Consider the following 20,097-nt stretch of genomic DNA (forward strand, 5'->3'; position numbering starts at 1 on the left):
CTTTTTCTTCAACATGTCAGTAAGTATAGGAAAATAATGAGAAAAATAATGTGCAGTAAATGTTAAAACTGTTTGCACTACAAACCATTGTGTTTATAATTAAGAACATAAATTAAAATGATATGGTAAGACAACAATTTGCAACATCAAACAGCAAAACAAGCATTTTTAAACAGCTAAAAATAGCTGGACTTGGATAAGACCGGAAGTCACACCCATAAAATGTACAAATGGCCACGCTTGCTCTTACAGGAAGAGAAAGGTGGATTGCACCCTCAGGTGGTTGTGATAGTAATTTACGTCATTTATTTACTTGGAATAAAAAGTAAAGCAAACACTAAGATTGTACAGAAGCTTATATTAAACAATATAATGTAAAATAAAAAAGAACTGCATTTACTTAAAGCCAATAAAGCCGATAAAATTCAGTTTGGATACATTTAACATGTTCATTTGAAGATTCTGCCACAACTACATCTCGCAATAAATTATATACACTTGATTTCGTTATTCAGGTGCAGGACTTTTATTATGAAATGCTTTCGAACGACGACCAGGAAGTACAAAATACGTCACTGCGAGTCGTCGATTTCATGTTCACACTGGTTTGAATTTAAAATGTTTAATAAAAAGCCACGCAGAAATTTCAGGCAGAGAAAAAACGAATCCAGTGATGAAGATGAGAACGAAAAGCTCGGCGGAAAGGAAACCGAGAAAGCAGATTCAAAAGCAGATTTGCCGCGAAAAGGGAATTCAAGTAACGTTAACGTCAGTTCAAAGACTCGTGAGTCTGACTCCAGTGATGCTGAGGAGCCCTCAATCACTTCACTCCAGTCCAAAGACTCAAAACAGCAGTCAAAGAGCAATACACTCAGCTTTGTTGATGAAAAAGACGGTGAGTATTTAATTATAACCTCTCGTAAGGACTAAATAGAGTGGTTTTAACGAAGGAACTTGCTTCTTATAGCTACCGAGGAAAGTTTTACAGTGAAACGTTCAGTCAACAGAGAAGTTGTGTTCCAAGCGCGGAAAAAAGAAGGTTCTCCTGCACCGTTACCAAGCTTTCAAGGTGTGCCTCTTGTTTTACACTAACTGGAATAACTGTATAGGTCTATAGATTCAAGCTTTTCCTCTGTCATTTACCGTTATGATCAATAACACTGAATTTGTTTTCAGTTAAGAAGAGTAATAGGGATGTCAGTGTGCAGTCTGACAGTGATTCTGATGCCTCGGTTGAAGACATTCCTCCTGACAGCGATGATGGAAGCTCTTCTACCATGTCAAGTTCATCTGGTTCTTCAAAACCACAAAGAGGTGTGACTACATCATTTGCCTTTCAGCAACCAATAACCCTCTGGAGTTCGTCACTTAGGGGTCACACTTGTAATATTAAGTTTCAATATTTAATATTTGTTTCAATAATATTCTTTAATATGTTGTATTTTGAGGGGACTTCATGCTATTAGAGCATATTCACCTCTAATAATTATGCACCATTTGTTTCTTTGAAAAATAATGCAAATATTAGAACATTCCTATTATTTTCAGTTAATTATATACATATGGTTTATATCCATGAGGCTGTGTACCCCCAAAATTGCTCTGTATTTTCATATTTCCCATTTTTCTCCTGTGCTAATCATTTTTATGTAGCCTTTTCTACTGAATTTTCCATGTTCAAATAGCAAGAATCACAAAAGTCACCAACTTTTCTGTTTTTCTGATGTATAAATTTCATAACGTTAGATTTTTCTACAATGTGTGGAAGCCCGTTTCCACCACTGAATAAAAAAATGTTATTGCAATTTTTATCTCACAATTATGACTTTTTTTCCCCTCAGAATTGCATGATACAAAACTTAAAATTCTGATTTTTTTTTTTCTTAGAATTCTGAGATATAAATGTGCAATTCTGAGAAATAAAGTCAGAATTGCAAGATACAAACTCGCAATTCTGAAATTTCTTACTATTGCATAATAAACGCTCACAATTCTGACTGTTTTTCTCAGAATTGCCAGTTATAAAGTCCAATTCTGAGGGGAAAAAAGACTGATGTTTTCAGAATTACAACTTATAATTCTGAGAGAAAAAAAGACACATTTGAGCAATATAAACTCAAAATTCTCAGAAAAAAAAGTCAGAATTATTATTGATATCTCACAATTGACTTTAGTTCCCAAAATTTTGAATTTATTTCTCAGAACTGCAAGCTTATGTCTTGCAATTTTGAGTTTATAACTCACAAATGTGAGTTTATATATTCTGTGGGGAAAAAAAAAATTGTGAATTGTGAGTTTGTCATGCAATTCTGAATTTATAACTTGCAATTGCAAGTTTATATCATGCACTTAATTTCTCAGAATTGCAAGTTTATATCTCGCAATTCTGAGAAAAAAAGTCAGAATTTACGAGATGTAAACTCACAATTGCGAGTTATAAAGTCAGAATTGCATGACAAACTCACAATTCTTTTTTTTTTTTTTTTTTTTTTCTCAGAATTGCGTGATTTAAAAAAAAAAAAAGAAAAATCTGAATTGTGAGATAAACAAAAATCGCAATTACCTTTTTTTTAATTTTTTTATTCAGTAGCAGAAAAGGGCTTTCATAAAAATTAGTGAAGACCACCTGAGTGTTAAAGCAGTAGTTCACCTAAGTATGGAAATTGTCATTATTTCCTCACTAACACTCAAGTCTGGTTGTTAACGTCATTTTTTGTGTCCAATGCTGCAGTCGTCATTCCTGATGCTAGAAAGATTCGTGCTGCCAAAGAGAAAAGGAGACAAGCCAGAGCCCAGCAAGATTACATCTCGCTGGATTCACCTCGCACTCCTGGAAGCCTACAGGAAGAAGATCTGAGCAATGGAGAACAAAACAGTGACAATGAGCTGGACGATCATGAGCGCAGAATCGAGTTTGCACCCAAACCCAAGACTCTAAGAGAGCGAATGGCTGAGAAGATGGGTGAGAATCTGTGATGCTCCTTGTGTATATGAAAGGGATAGTTCACCCAAAAATGTTAAATCTGTCATTAATTACTCACCCTCATGTCATTCCAAAACAGTTAGACCTTCGTTCATCTTCAGAATACAAATTATTTTTTAAGAAATCCGAGAGCTTTCTGACCCTGCATAGACAGTAGTTGATAGAAAGATGACTGTATGTTCTGTGTTTGTTTTTTGTAGGGAGTGATAGTGATGAGAGCTTTTCTGATAGCCAGGAGGAGGAAGACCAGCAGATGTGGGAGGAGCAGCAGATTGGAAAAGGAGTCAAAAGACACCAAGTGAGTCCACTGTGACATGAAGGCTCAGTTAATCTTCCTGAGCCATTCTGGATTGTATATAATATCTTTAACTTGGTTTCTATTACACACTGCTTCCATAGTGTTTCAAGGACCTTTCCTTGTATTCTCAGAAGGAATATCAGGCTCCTAGACCAGCCCGACAGAAGAAAATGGGCATCCCTGAAACACTTCCACCAGTCAGTATTGATGTCATTAAGAAGAGAATCATTTCAAAGTAAGCTGCAGAAATGCATTTGTTTTATACTTTTTTGTAATTAAATAACTGTTCAAAAGATTAGTGGTTTTACCTTGATCATATAATTCTAATTTTACATATTATTTATTATTAAAAAATTATTTTAAGAAATTACATGTACACAACAAGGATGCATTCAACTGATCAAAAGTGACAATAAATACATTTACAATGTTACAAAATAATTATATTAAAAAATGCTGTTCTTTTGAACTTTCAGTTGATCAAAAAATCCTAAAAAAAAAGGATTAACACAAAAAATATTTATATTTTAAGCAGCAAAATATTATATATATTATATATACATTATAATTACAGTGTACACACATATATTAGGCAAACTCAAACTTTTATTTTTGTATGCGATTAATCGTTTGACAGCCCTAAAAATATAAAAAAAAATAATTATTGTTATATTGTATTATATTATATATATATATATATTAACAAATAAAAAATGTTTTGCTCCAGATTAGATTCACTGAGGGAGGTGCACAGAGCACGGGAGGCAGAGCTAAGGAGGATGCAACTGGATATGGAAATGGCTAAAAGCTCACTGGAGAGCCTTGAAAACCATGCTGCAGATGAGCAGCTCCGGTTCTACCGTACCATGAATATATTCTCACGGAACCTACTGGAATGCCTGTCTGAGAAGGTTCATTTTTGCTAAATTAACCATGTACATAATTTAGTATACCTGTATTCAGTTCATAAAGTATTGGTGGTATGCTTTATTTTTCAGATGGCTTTAATAAACTCTGTTGAGCTGGACATGCACAGTCTCTATATTGACCAGGCAGAGGCGCTGGTGAGTCAGAGAAGAGAAGCACTACAGGAGGAGTCCACACGGATTCAGAAGTTAACCTGTAAGATGTACTGCCTTTTAGTATGTAGAATTTTGTAAAGGACTGCTTCACATATTATGCCCTCTCATATGATTATAATGATCATAACTTCCATCTATCAAAGGACTGAATGCACATTCATTCATATAATATTGTGTTTATGGCTGTCTTATAGATAACACAGATTCACACAGTAATGGTGACACAACCGGAGGCTCTAACCTAACTTGGCAGAGGTGATTATTATGGATTATTATGTTTGCACTTTCACCATTACTGACTGTTATTGCTGTGAATCCTAGAAACACTAAGCCTGACATTATGAAACTCTATAGATTGCAGCTTTTGGAGGCTTTCTGAGATGCTTATAATCTGTAAATTACAGCTGTCAAAGTCATTTATCATCAGTTATTCAATTCCCTATGCTTTTTCATGTCCTAGCTTGTCTGAAGACATTGTGTGTGTACCGTGTGACTTGGAACCAACGGCTGAACAGCAGGCAGAGCTACAAAGTAAAAAAGGTGTGAGAAGTTTCACGGAATCAGAAATTATTTTTAAACAGTGTCATGAGAATACAAAACTGCGTAACGGTTGTGTTTAGAATCCATATGTGACCCTGGACCACAAAACCAGTCATAAGGGTCAATTTTTTTTAAATGTAAGATTTATACATCATCTGAAAGCTAAATAAATAAGCTTTTAATTGATAGGACAGGATAGAATAGGACAATATTTGGCTGAGATACAAGTATCTGAAAAAAATAAAAAATATTGAGAAAATCGCCTTTATAGTTGTCCAAATGTAGTTCTTAGCATTGCATATTATTAATCAAAAATTAAGTTTTGAGATATTTACAGTACGAAATTTACAAAATGTCTTTACGGAACATGATCTTTACTTAATATCCTAATGATTTTTGGCATAAAAGAACAATCGATCATTTTGACCCATACAGTATTGTTGGCTATTGCTACAAATATACCTGTGCTACTTATGACTGGTTTTGTGGTTCAGGGCCATAAGTGCATCTATAACTTTGATTCAATTTCAGATGATCTACTGAAAAAGGCACAGGAAGTGTTTGCAGATGTTCAAACAGACTTCTGGGATGTGAAAAAAATCCTCTCCAGATTTGATGAGTGGCGTGTCTCCTTTCAGGACTCTTATAGTAATGCCTACATTGGCCTGTGCATCCCAAAACTTCTGGCACCCCTGATCCGACACCAGCTCATTGGCTGGAATCCTCTTCAGGTGATATATGGCTTGTCTACAATATATTATATCAGAATTCATTGCAAGGAATTCTAAGAAGATTTATAACAATTTTGCTGCTCTATCAGATCATTTTGTACTTCAATATGTATACCCAGGCATTTCACCGTGTTTTTTCCTGTAGGCAGGTGAAGACTTTGAGGCATTGCCGTGGTATTCTGCTGTCGAGAGGTTCTGTCACGGGCAGGGTTATGAGGAATCGGAGAACATGGATAAGACGACGCTGCCTACCATAATTGAGAAGACAATCCTCTCTAAAGTTCAAGGTGACTATGCCATTTGCACATAATTACATTAACAGCTTTATAACACCCACCATCCTACTGCATTTTAGAGTTTGAGTAGAGGAACAGAATGTTTCAGAGAGTAATTTAATATCACGCTTTGGATTTTAATTTAACATTAAGCATATCAGAATGTCTTGTTCTGGTTCTCTGATTGCTGTCAGTGCAGCATTTGTTTAGAAGTGCAGAATGAAATCCAGAACTAAGTACCTTATTAAAAACGTAGGTTGTTTTGGGCAGGTTTCGTGGAGCTCGTGTGGGACCCTCTGTCCGCGCAGCAGTCTCAAACCCTCACGACACTGTGCAAGAGAATACAGGATGATTACTCTGTATTTGATGGTGAACAAAGCAAACCTGTCAAGGTATTGTCTTATAACGTATTAAAACACCAGATGTTATATCAGTAAGTATAATCAGCTTGTGAATTCATCCTGCAGGCCTTTGTAGAAGCAGTTATTCAGAGGTTAAGGAGTGCAGTAGACAATGATGTCTTTGTCCCATTGTACCCAAAAAAGTAAGTTTTATTTCAATGTGGTGTTTTTAATATTTAGCTAAACATTTCAAAAGCTAATTGCTGGGTAATTATTGCATTCAGATGTTTGTGTGTGATTGTCAAGTTGTTGTATTGAGTTAATCAAGACATTGTCCTTTTTGCTAAGGTTTTTAGAGGATAAGCAGTCCTCACAGTTCCAGTTTCAGAACAAACAGTTTTGGTCAGCAGTGAAGGTTTGACATTTCACTTCTGGTCATGTTCTGACTATTAGCTGTTTCCTTACACATTTCAACATTTTGGGGTCAGTACATTTTTAATACAAGTTAGTACTTTAATTCAGCAAAGGTACATTAAATTCATCAAAAGTGACAGTAAAGATATTTATAATGTTACAGAATATTAAAAGATTAGTTCATTTCCAGAATAAAAAATTTCCTGATAATTTGTTCACCCCCATGTCATCCAAGATGTCTGTCTTTCTTTAGTCGAAAAGAAATGGTTTTTGAAGAAAACATCCCAGGATTTTTCTCCATATAGTGGACTTCAGTGGGGATCAACAGGTTGAAGGTCCAAATTGCAGTTTCAGTACAGCTTCGAAGGGCTCTACACGATCCCAGCTGAGGAATAAGGGTCTTATCTAGTGAAATGATCTGTCATTTTCTAACAAATACATTTTTTTTATATATTTTTCAACCACAAATGCTCATCTTTCAGCTCTGCGTCCACAACTTTACGTAATCACAGTGGAAAGGTTACGCGTGATGTAGGCAGAAGTTCCAACCCAGTGTTTACAAAGCGAACTTGCAAAGAAAGTCAAACAAAAAAAAAGGTAAAACAATGAATAGTGTTTTTTTTCACCCTACCTTACGTTTTTCAACTGGAGTAAACTGAACTAACCGCGTGTGTCCTTTCCAACGTGATTACATAATCGCAGAGATGTAATTTTTATTTTATTTATTTATTTTTTTTAAAGAAAATTACAGATCGTTTCACTAGATAAGTCTTATTCCTCAGCTGGGATTGTGTAGAATGCTTAGAAGCTGCATTGAAACTGCAAATTGGACCTTCAACCTTGTCGGTTCCCATTGAAGTCCACTATATGGAGAAAAATCCTGGACATTTTCCCCAAAAACCTTATTTTGGTTCGACTAAAGAAAGAAAGACAATAATACTGTCTTTGTATTATAGTAAGGGCTAAGTGTAGGGTTGGGGTAGGTGTAGATCTTAATAAAACACAATCTAATAGGTAGAACAATTCATTTAATTGTTAGTTTCTGGTCTGAGCTGTATCCCCTCTAGCCACAACCGCGGTAACCCGTTTTCTTTTATCGGAGTAAGGTCACAAATGGCGGAAGCATAAACCGGGCGACACAGGTAGTTTTTTTTTGTTTTTTGTTTTTTTTGCCTTTTACCCCGCACATATGATACATGACAGGGACGCATTGTTAGTGCAGATTTAAACACGTCTAGACAGAGCAAACATTTTGCAGCAAAGAAAGAATGAAATGCATTACAAAAACTGACTCTTTCATGACTCAAAAAATTTGTTCTCATCTCCTGCAGCGGAAGTGTTTCAGTCAAAATGCTGCATTTATAACTGTATGAGAGGATAATATGAGCTGTAAGTTTCGTGCTGACATGTTGCAAGCTTTAACATCACAATTGACAAAAATATGGAATACTTTGAGTCAGATACGCAAATGATTATATTTTAATGTCACTAAATGGAAATAACCTGATTTCTTGCTTTCTTGGGTTGTCAGGTTACTGATGTGCATGTAAATTTGCTAATTATCATTTTGGATGACATGGGGGTGAGTAAATTATCAGGAAATTTTTGTTCTGGAAATGAACAAATCCTTTAAATAGGTGCTGTTCTTTTTAACTCTTTATTCATCAAAGATTCCTAAAAAAATTGTAGCATGTAGCATGCTTTTCACAAAAATATTAAGCAGAAAACTGTTTTCAACACTGAAATAAGAAATGTTTCTTGAGTGCCAAATCAGCATATTAGAATGATTTCTAAAGGATCGTGTGACACTGTAGACTGGAGTAATAGTGCTAAAAATTCAGCTTTTCCATCACAGGAATAAATTACATTTTAAAATAGATTAAAATAGAAGTTATTTTAAATTATATATTTATTTATTATTTATTATTTCACAATATTGCTGTTTGTACTGTATTTTTGATCAAATTAATGCAGCCTTGGTGAGTATAGTTCATTCAAAAACATTTTATTGAAAAATTGTACTGATCTCAAAACGTTTTGCAAGTAATATACATTAACATGTTAATGAGAAATCAAACTAGTGTTTAAGGTAAAATCTTTCTTGATATGTTCGAACGCTGATCGTTACATGAAATCTTTGTCTTTCAGTTGCTTGGTAACATGGCATTATGGGATGGATTGATTTCTGAACATATTCTTAAAGAGCTCATTTTGGAGAAACTCCTTGGCCGTTACTTGATGATCACTGTTCTTAACGAATCTGATCCGAAACACAGCATCCTGAAATGCAAAAAGGTACCTGTGCTTATAATGTCAATCTAATCTCATTGGTTACTGCTAAGGTAGTTCATTATATAACTAACTTTTATCCTTCTGAAAAGATTGCAGATTGTTTTCCAAAATCATGGTTTATTGATGTCAACGCTGGATCGTCACTACCTCAGCTGCAGAACTTCAGCAAACACCTTGTTCAGATCGCTCATGCCTTATTTGAGGGCAACAAGGACTCCAGTTGCACTCGGTAATGCACAACAGTGAACCTCAGACTAATGTATAATTACACAACAGACATTTCACAATATTTATGTTATTAAATAATGAAGAAATTGTTTATTTTGTATAATAGTTCTAATGTTTTTTTATTATTTTTTTTAATTTTCCAGGGCAGTTTTAACTGATGTGCTGTTTGTCCTGAAGAACATAAAGGCACATGACAGTATTAGGACTATAACAGAAAAATATCATTGTGAGGATCTGTTAAAAGCTCTCTAGTAGCAGCCATCTAATCCCGGCTGCATGTTTTGTATGTTTTTAAGGTGCAGAGTCACTTTGATATATGTATGTACAGTGAATAAAATGTTTTATTTTGGTCCACATGGTTTTCATTTTCCTCAGAACTGTCATTTATTCCTGTCAGGAAAATGAAATATTTTACTATTCCACAGTTATTTTTATGAAATTATATATGGTTCTCATTCTACCTGTTTATGCATGCCACATATATTACAGTCTGGTGTCTCTGGAACATATATCCCAAAAGAGCCGTTTCCCAGACTTGGAATAATTCTTGTCTTGGATCAAATATTACTGGCTTAGTCCAAGCCATACCATTCAGAGTCACCATGAACGGCTGATTTAGCTTCCATGATTTAGAATTTTTTCTGAATTCCTGTTGTGAGGCAACTCAACCTTCCAAGAAAATACTCTTGCAGATGTTTGAAACTGAGAAGCTATCCAGCCATGATGTTTCTCTACTTGCAAACTTCTTGTTACAATAATTGTACTGTTTTTAATACATAGCATGCTAAAAAACACTCAAAACACGTAAGCAACCAGATAACAACACTTTTGCATTGAAGCAATGAGATTTGCACAGGGCAACCATTTTGCATCCAGGGAAATATACAAGCCTGGTTATATTTTATGGGTGTTTTTATTTCTCAGTAGAGACTCAATAAATAGGTTTATTGTTTAGTTGTGGCTTGTTTTCCTCCGGTGCATGTTTCGGTTTATGAGGATGACATCATTACCGCTAAACCAAACAATGGCATTTTATTGAATAGATCCTCAGAGACAACTCGCATATCCAGGATGCCTTTCCATCAAACCAACCCAACCAGACATTCAAATGATAAGAACATAGTGGCTCCTTGAATCATGTTTATGTGTGGCAATAGGATCCTCAGCATCTGACACAGAACTCTGAACAGTCTTCTATAAGGGTCATTCCTGGGATTCGGCAACATTTTATTTTTCAACTACATACGATTCATTTTCTAAATACCCCACACAATTATGCACATGTCAGATTGCACAATCAAATTTTGCCACCTCAAGCATTAACATCCTTTTACTAGACACTATTTTTGTCAATCCGTAATGGACAAAATGGAATTGGTTTAAAAAAAGAAATTTATACAGAACTTGTTATAAAACAAATGTCAACCTACTGCTCATGTCCCTGACAACAATTTAATAACAAATGTAACATTTACCATATTTTTTTTACGGGACTGAAGCTAAAACTACACAAACTTTGTGTCTATGGTCTCTTTATTTTTTATAAAAAATATTTTTAATTTAGAAGTTTAACTAAAACCATAGTGTTATTGTTTTAGTCCTTAACATGTCAGATAGTAATCACCAAAAAATGGTTTTTAATTCTTAATTGTTTTCCCTATATTTTTTTTATGTTACAAGATGTGATGGGGTTGAAGTCTATAGCAGGTTTGAAGGGATATATTGCCTTCAGTTTTAATTTTTGGTTTTCTTTCTCTCTCACATTGTCCCCTTATTTCTTGGTCAACATATCTGCATGCCCAACACGGTCTTTCTGCTGCAAATGTGGGGGCAATTTCTGATGTAGGACACTTGTCAAAATTTAAGTGGACATATTACAGAAGAAAAATCTAACAAAAACAAATTATTTTTTAATATATATTTTTCACGACGGCGGCAATAGCATCGTGGTTAGCGCATCGACATATAGTGCCGTTGTGCTGCAGATGTCCCGAGTTCGAATCCCAGCCCGATCCCACCCCATTCTCTCCGCTTTGCTTTCTGTCTAACTACACTGTCCTGTTTAAATAAAGGCATAAAAACGCCAAAAATAAATCTTAAAAAAAAGAAAAAAGAAATATATTATTCACAACAAAAGAACACATAAATGCTTACATTATTGTTAAAAAAAAAAAAAAATGTGACTCTGTTAATATTTTTCTAAGTACAAACTCATTAAGTGCCTCAAGTAAATACAAAATACTTGATTTAAGATAGATATAAGACATTACTTTATGCTAAAAAATGTTAAAATGCAATAATTATTTTTATTCATTATAATGGGCAGACCAAAGTGTTGTGAAAAGCTTCGATCAATTCATTTTGGTGAACCACCACTTCAGAAACTCTGGGTGACTGAAATATTCCCAAATCCCAAGAATGATCCATATATAGTCACTGACTGACCTGTGCGGACGTGAGGATGGTAGATATCTCACCTCTCGACTAGTCCATCACTGCACTGTGAGGTTTGTTTTACTCTGGATAGCTCTCTTTGATTCTACTATGGTGAGATATTTCATGATTCCATAATGCCAACCAGAATGCCAGCTCAGTGGAATTGCTCCACTCCAAACATAATCTTGTTCATGCTGTGCAATATTCACATTTATGTTCTTTGACCCCTGAAGTGGGGATTTGCAATCTTAATCAGTTGAAAAACTAGCAGAAAACAGCTGGTAAACAGGAAATGAATAAAGCAAGTAGGGTTTGAGTCTTCAGTGAAAACTAACTCATTTAACCCTGGAAATAATAAGTATTCAATATCAACTTAAGCAGCTCTTTGTAACATTTTCAAATAATGCTGGATAACATGAGCATCAGGTTTCACTGCTGTGACGGATGTGAGACTGTGAAACGAGAAGTGGAACTGGCGTGTGACAAAAGGCAAACCACATTTATCTTTCATTTAACAATAGGCTGACAGTAGTCTCTGTTAAAAAGTGATCAGAGTCATGTGATAACTTAGATGAGTTTGCAAAGTTTTGAAGTGCTGAGTCACACATGATACAGCAGAATCAATATGATCAGGAGTTGTAAATCAATTGTGCTGTGAAGTATGTTGTCATGCTGAAAGAGGTTCTGCTCAATGATACATCACATGAGCTCTAGACCAGCCACATGACACATGAGATCTCAATTGTTTTATACTGATAAACAGGGGTTCTGTTTGTTGTCTTCTCCCTTAACCTTGTTAGTTATACAGCTATGGAGCTCATCTGATGGTCTCAATATATTCGCAGATATCAAATAGGCATCAACCATGTACATTTTCCAAGAACTGCAACTCCACATTTTGAATTTCCTTGTGTTCTATATGGTATAAAATTTGATAGGCAAAACATACTTTTTTAACACTTTTTAAGACTTATTTAGCAAGAATGCATTAAAAGTGACATTTATATTACATTTGTATTTCAAATAAAATCCATTACTATTCATTAAAGAATCCTGAAATGTATCACAGCTAATAAAAAATATATTAAACAGTACAACTGTGAATTTCAATATTTGTAGTAAGAAATGTTTCTTGAGCAGCAAATCAGTATATATGGATCATGTGACACTGAAAACTGGAGTAACGATGCTGAAAATTTAGCTTTGCCATCATTTAAAAGAACAAGTTTGGAATCAGTAAGATTTTTTATATTTTTAAATAAGTTTCCTATGCTCATCAGGGATTTATCTATTTGATCAAAAATACAGAAAAAATATGTAATTTTGTGAAATATTATTGCAATTTAAAATAACAGTTTTCTATTTTAATGTACTTTAAAATACAATTTATTCCTGTGAAGCAAAGCTGAATTTTCAGCATCATTACTCCAGTCTTCAGTGTCACATGACACTGTAATATGCTGATTCATAACCAGTGTTGGAAACAGTGCTGTTTAATATTTTTGGGACCTGTGATACTTTTTTTCAGGATTCTTTGATCATTTATTCAAAATATAAATTTTGTGTTACAATACACACTACTATTCAAAAGTTTGGGGTCAGTACATTTTTTTCTATCTTTCTTTTTTTTTGCAAAGAGATTAATACTTTTATTCATTATGGATGTGTTAAAGGAGAAGTTCACTTCCAGAACGAAAAATACAGATAATTTACTCACCCCCAATTATCTCCATATAGTGGAATTCAGTGGTGCCCCCAAGTTTGAACTTCTAAAATGCAGTTTCAATGCAGCTTTAAAGCACTCTAAACGATCACCGCCGAGGAAGAAGGGTCTAGCAAAATGATAAGTCATTTTCTAAACAAATTGACAATTTAACCTCAAACACTCGTCTTCCCTAGTTAAAAATAACAGCATATGCTGGTAGGTATGTTTTGATTCTGGTTTAAGATGGTCCTTAGCTGGTTTATGCTGGTCCTTAGCTGGTCATGTTGCTGGTCATGGACCAGCATAAACCAGCTAAGGACCATGCTTTTTTCTGGTTCAATACGTTCTAGACAGTTAGGGTTTGTCGAAAAACTTCCAACATCAAAATCGTCCTACATCGCTGCAGAAGTACCAACCCAGTGTTTACAAAGTGAACATGCAAAGAAGATGAAACGCTCTTTACAAAAAATGGTAGAAAAGCAATACAGGGAGATTTTTAGGTTGAAGAAGAAAACGAGGCGGAAGTTTTTCGACATACCCTAACTGTCTTGACCCGGATTATACAGACTATGCAATGCAGAAATGACACAAGATGAGCATTTGAGGTTAAAAAGTATATATATATACTAGTAAGTATATATATAAGTATATATATAATTAAGTATATATATATAAGCAACACAACAGTAAGTATATATATATATAGCAACACAACAGTTTCAATACTGATAATAAATCAGCATATTAGAATGATTTCTGAAGGATCATGTGACACTTAAGACTGGAGTAATGATTGAAAATTCAATGCTGCATCACAGAAATGAATTATATTTTTAAGTATATTAAAACAGGAAACCAAAATTAGAAATTGCAATACTATTTCACTATATTACTGTTTTTTGATCAAATAAATACAGCTTTGATGAGCATAAGAGACTCCATTAAAAACTTTAAAAATCTTACTTTTGAATGGCAGTGTATGTAGCAAAAAGGTTATATTCTAATAATATTTCACAATATTACTGTTTTTACTGTATAGTTAATAAAATGAATGCAGCATTGGTGAACATAAGAGACTTTTTTCAAAAACATAAAATTCTGTTCAATAGGAAATAAATGAAGACAGGAGAGAAGTTTCATTGCATCTTAAGTTTCTGTATAATAAACTAACCTAAAATGGCCCTGACTTGAACCTTCTTACCCCAAAAAATTTTCTCTGAAGTTTATATGCAGTTCAAAAACTCTGATCCAGGATTTGCAATGGCATGAAAGTTAGATGCCAACTCCGGACTGTAAATGTACACTTGGTGATCAAATGGTCTAAAAACCTCATGAAACACAGATCTGGAGCAAAGGCTCGGATTTGGCATCTGTTCTCGAATTGAATTAGGTGTTCGTATTAGGATCCAAGTACTTATTTTCTACTAGACGGGGGTCTCGTAAAACTGCGATATTCTTTTCCCTTTGTCTTCCTTCCCTCAGGCAGAGGCATTTGATCCTTGTTGTGCCTCTTCTGATTCATTCATGTCTTTTTGGTTACACAAAATACCTACAGAGGTTATCCCAGGGGTAGAGTTTGATGGGGATTCAAATTTTCCGGTCTCAGTCAGGAGGGGGTGGTAATCCTTCCTAATGACTTAAACAGACACAGAGTTCAACTTCTGTGAAAACAAAGGCTGAACATTTTGATGGGAGTCGCTGAATACATACATTTCGCCCCATCCTGAACTTTTACTTTACTATCGGATTTCTCCATCTTATGAGTCACACGGTAGAATTATATCATCAGCTCTATTTCTACCATTACTTCGTACACAACGAGAGCCTTTTGCGTCACTTCTGACTCGGAAAGAATCCAAAGAGCATTTTATAAGCAGACATTTAAAGGGACAGCTCACTTAAAATTTTTTTTTTTTTTTAAATATTTAAAAAAAATATTTACTGTATGGGTTTCTTTCTTCTGTCAAACACAAAAGATGATATATTGAAGAATGTTGGCGACCAATCAGTTGACGGTAGCCATTGACATCCATAATATTCTGTTGTGTTTAACAGAAGAAACTTAAAGGAGAAGTCCACTTCCAGAACAACAATTCACAAATAATTTACTCACCCCCTTGTCATCCAAGATGTTCATGTCTTTCTGTCTTCAGTCATGAAGAAATTATGTAGGATTTTTCTGCATATAATGGACTTCAATGGTGCCCTGATTTTGAACTTCCAAAATGCAGTTTAAATACAGCTACAAAGGGCTCTAAATGATCCCAGCCGAGGAAGAAGGGTCTTATCTAGCGAAATGATCGGTCATTTTTGAAACAAATTGACAATTTATATACCTTTTAACCTCAAATGCTCATCTTGTGTCATTTCTGCAGTGTAATCCGGGTCAAGACACTTAGGGTATGTCGAAAAACTCTCGTTTTCTTCTTCAACGTCAAAATCGCTCTGCATCGCTGTTTTACCATTTTTTGTAAAGGGCGTTTGATCTTCTTTGCATGTTTGCTTTGTAAACACTGGGTCAGTACTTCTGCAGCGATGTAGGACGATTTTGAAGTTGGGGAAAAAAACGAGATGGGAGTTTTTCGACATACCCTAACTGTCTTGACCGTATTGATCCGGAAAAAATGGTCCTTAGCTGGTTTATGCTGGTTTATGCTGGTCCTTGACCAGCAACATGACCAGCTAAGGACCAGCATAAACCAGTTAAGGATCATCTTAAACCAGCATCAAAACATACCTACCAGCATATGCTGTTTTTTTAACCAGGGAGGACAAGTGTTTGAGATTAAGAAGTATATAAATTGTCAATTTGTTTAAAAAATGACTGATCGTTTTGCTAGATAAGACCCTTCTTTCTTGGCTGGGAGAGCCTCCTGAAGCTGCATTTAAACTGCATTTTGGAAGTTCAAACTTGGGGGCACCACTGAAGTCCACTATATGGAGATAATTTCTGATTTTTTTCCCTCAAGAAACAATTTCTTGTCTGAAGAAAGAAAGACACAAACATCTTGGATGACAAGGGGGTGAGCAAATTATCTGTAAATCTTTGTTCTGGAAGTGAACTTCTCCCTTAACACACTTCATGATGAATAAAAGTATTAATCTCTTTTTTTAAAAAAAAAAAAAAAAAAAAAAAAAGAAAGAAAGATTGAAAAATTTACTGACTCCAAACTTTTTGAATAGTAGTGTGTATTGTAACACAAAATTTATATTTTGAATAAAATGATCAAAGAATCGTGAAAAAGTATCACAGGTCCCAAAAAATATTAAGCAGCACTGTTTCCAACACTGGTTATGAATCAGCATATTACAGTGTCATGTGACACTGAAGACTGGAGTAATGATGCTGAAAATTCAGCTTTGCTTCACAGGAATAAATTGTGTTTTACAGTACATTAAAATAGAAAACTGTTATTTTAAATTGCAATAATATTTCACAAAATTACATATTTTTTTCTGTATTTTTGATCAAATAGATACAGCCCTGATGACCATAGAAAACTTATTTAAAAATTTAAAAAAAATCTTACTGATCCCAAACTTATGAACAGGACTATAAATGTATTTTTAAATGATGGCAAAGCTAAATTTTCAGCTTTCTGTCTTTTTTAAAAAAAAAAAAAAAAAAAAAAGTATACTTTTTAAGCACAAAAGCTTGTGTAGCACAGGCTCTGGAATGCGCATCCACGACGCTAAAAATCACGTCTAAATTCATCGTCTGTGTACTCCGGCTCAAAAAGGTAGAGAATGGCGAAAAACTCCATCTTACTTTCTCCTACAACTTCAAAATCTTCCGACATCGTTGTACCTTTTTGTTTGTAAACAGCGTTTGACTTGCACTTCCTTAGTCTTTGCGTGTTCGCTTTGTAAACACTGGGTCTGTAGTTCCACCTACGTTCTGCGTGACCTTTCGACGTGATTCAATAGTAAGTAGCGTTGTGGACGCGCATCCCAGAGCCTGTGCTACACAAGCTTTTGTGCTTAAAAAGTATATAAACTTTTATTTTCCAAAAGAAATGACCGATTGTTTCACTAGATAAGACCCTTCTTCCTCGGTTGTGATCCTCGTTTAGAGCCCTTTAAAGCTGCATTTAAACTACATTTTGGAAGTTCAAATTCGGGGGCACAATTGAAGTCCATTATATGGAGAAAAATCCTGAAATGTTTTCCTCAAAAAAAACAATTTCTTCACGACTGAAGACAGAAAGACATGAACATCTTGAATGTCAAGGGGGTGAGTACATTATTTGTAAATTGTTTTTCTGGCAGTGGACTTCTCTTTTAAACATGTTTGGAACAACCTAAAGGTGAGTAAATGCTGAAAGAATTGTAATTTCAAATTTGTAATTGTAATTCAAACGTACATTTTAGTAAACATGTAAACCCTTCTTTTCAATATTTAAAAAAACTTAATGGTTTGTTTATCACCAGGTTTAAACTGAATCCCAGCTCTTCAATGTGACTCTTGAGCCCCACTGTACGCTGAGGTAATATTTGTCTGCTAGCTTCACAGAGTCCATATTTTTGTGTCATGCCAAAAGGATGTGATTAATTGTGGGTCTCTTGGCGAGGCTGTTAGACACGAGAGAGTTAAGGGCACTCAGGTCTAATGCACTCTGACTGTACTGTCAACTCTATGCTAACACACGCTATCTGGAGGCAACCAAAGCAGGACTACAAATGTCAAGCATTGTTAAAGTAACTCCAGACATAACCACATCTAGTGCTGCGGCCATGCTTTGAATCCTAATCTGTTGATTACTATACATACATTTTTGTATCAAGTCAGTTATTTATCTCTTATTTATATATTCACAGATTTAAATAAAACATTAAAGCAAACGTTTATGTATGTATACATGTTTCAATTTAATGTATACGTATGCACAATTTAATAATTCATTCAATTAATATATTCAGTGGTGTCAATGGCAACAGTATGTCTTTCTAAACGCCAGCTTTTAGTGAGTTCAGCTAATGTCATATCAATAAGAAAAGCATCACCAAGACACTTCATGTGCAAGCAGACATAGCCAGCAGGAAAAGTAGGAAATAGGGCATATAAATGCTTGGGTGGGCATTGTTCAGGCAGCCTGTCATGAGACCAGAATAGCTTTATCTCCAAGTACTCTGTTGGCAGCATTTTTTTTTCTTCACAATATGCACATTTTTATTTTGCAATTTATTATTATTAATAATAATAACAATAAGAAGAAGAATAAACACAATACGTTCCCATTAGTTAACGTTAGTTATTGCATTACCTAACTTTAATTAATAATGAAAAATACATTTGTTACAGTATATTATAATCTTTGTTAAAGTTAGTTAATAAAAATACTGTTCATTCAGAAACTGGTTGTTCTTGGTTCGTTTTAGCTCAGGTCTATTAAATAATATTAGATATACTTTTTGGTTTTAATAAATTACCTCAAGATTTACTCATCCTCAAGTCATCCTAGATCTATATGTCTTTCTTCTGTCAGACAAATATAATTGGAGTTACATTAAAAAAAGTCCTGGCTTTTCCAACTTTTTTAATAGCAGTGAATGGCTGTTGAAATTTTGTAGTCCAATAAAGTGCATCCATCCATCATAAAAAGTGTTCCACACAGCTCCAACAGGTTAATAAAGGCCTTCTAAAGTGAATAGATGCGTTTGTCTAAAAAAATAAAACGTAATCTCTAGCTTCCACTAACTGTCGTATGCCCGTTCACGAGTGAGTGGCGTTTCAGTGGATGGCGTAGGACGTAGGCGAATGTGGTGATGAATGTGGACGCGCAGTGGAGACAGCAAAACAAAACACCGGTCACAAATTAAAAGCACAAAACGAAGATTTATAAAGAAAAATATTTGAGGATTTTGATATAGGCCAATTATATTCGTTGTCCTTTGCTGTAAACAGCATATTCTCACCTTAGCTTTCATTACGCCTACGTCCTATGTCAAGTTTTTAAATATGGATATTTTTTTTTACACAAAAACATCAGTTCACTTCAGAAGGCCTTTATTAACCATTTGAAGCTCTGTGGAGTAATTTTTATGATGGATGGATGCACTTTATTGGACTTCAAAATCTCAACACCCATTCACTGCCATTATAAAGCTTGGAAGAGCCAAGACATTTTTTAATATAACTGCGATTGTATTCATCCAAAAGAAAAACGTCATATACCTAGGATGGCTTGAGGGTCAGTAAATCATGGGGTAATTTTCATTTTTGAGTGAACTATTACAAACTAAGATTGAGAAATGCTTTAGACATGTTTTTCATTGTTGGCTCATGTAGTTACTGTAACTAATATTAACAACTGGAAACTTATTGTACACTTTTACCTGTATGATAGAAGTAGAAGAATTTTTATATTCTATTCTACTTCTAAGTAGAAGAATATTTTGTATTTTTAAAATGTATTTTATATATATTAATTTACTATTATATTAAAATATTTATATATTTCAATTTACCTAGAATATATAATCTAGCACACATATGGATACGTAATATAATACATACACATGAAACATTTTTAAATGCTGACACATTCTAAAGTTTTATTAGGAGGGTGTCCCATTTTCCTTATACAGTAAAACAATTGTGAGGATTTATGTACTAACTGAACTTCTACTTCATAAATGGGGACACTCTACACCCTAATAAATCTTATTTTTCTTTAGCATCACAGAAGGCAAAACTGCAGGTAGGTCAACCTCAAATGCATTTTCTGTATTTTACAGTTAAGGTCAAAAAGTTTACTGGAAATGCAGAATC

The 20,097-nt window shown here is 34.4% G+C and overlaps 1 protein-coding gene across 2 annotated transcripts; it reads left to right on the plus strand.

Moving 5' to 3' along the window:
- Positions 1-563: 563 nt before the first annotated feature.
- On the plus strand, positions 564-9,528 carry gcfc2 (GC-rich sequence DNA-binding factor 2). Of its 2 annotated transcripts, none has more exons than XM_051133752.1 (18): positions 564-895; positions 968-1,069; positions 1,177-1,314; positions 2,732-2,962; positions 3,184-3,281; positions 3,383-3,516; positions 4,009-4,192; positions 4,280-4,403; positions 4,558-4,618; positions 4,824-4,903; positions 5,435-5,634; positions 5,780-5,921; positions 6,180-6,301; positions 6,377-6,453; positions 6,599-6,665; positions 8,813-8,959; positions 9,046-9,185; positions 9,328-9,528. In XM_051133752.1, exons 1-18 carry the CDS (start codon positions 619-621, stop codon positions 9,434-9,436), a joined length of 2,433 nt encoding a protein of 810 aa, XP_050989709.1. In that variant the 5' UTR covers positions 564-618; the 3' UTR covers positions 9,437-9,528. The 2 variants fall into 2 exon arrangements, with proteins under 2 accessions (XP_050989709.1, XP_050989710.1); XM_051133753.1 differs by having other exon boundaries at positions 3,413-3,516.
- Positions 9,529-20,097: the final 10,569 nt, after the last annotated feature.

Source organism: Labeo rohita, chromosome 17 (assembly GCF_022985175.1).
Source record: "Labeo rohita strain BAU-BD-2019 chromosome 17, IGBB_LRoh.1.0, whole genome shotgun sequence".
Taxonomy (NCBI): Eukaryota; Metazoa; Chordata; class Actinopteri; order Cypriniformes; family Cyprinidae; genus Labeo; species Labeo rohita.

What these genes read in the sequence shown, in the direction of transcription:
- gcfc2 (XM_051133752.1), top strand. Translation starts at nt 619, where the DNA reads ATGTTTAATAAAAAGCCACGCAGAAATTTCAGGCAGAGAAAAAACGAA. An exon ending in AAGGAGTCAAAAGACACCAA is followed by an intron (nt 3,282 to 3,382) that starts GTGAGTCCACTG and finishes CTGCTTCCATAG; the next exon opens with TGTTTCAAGGACCTTTCCTT. An exon ending in AGAGCTACAAAGTAAAAAAG is followed by an intron (nt 4,904 to 5,434) that starts GTGTGAGAAGTT and finishes ATTCAATTTCAG; the next exon opens with ATGATCTACTGAAAAAGGCA.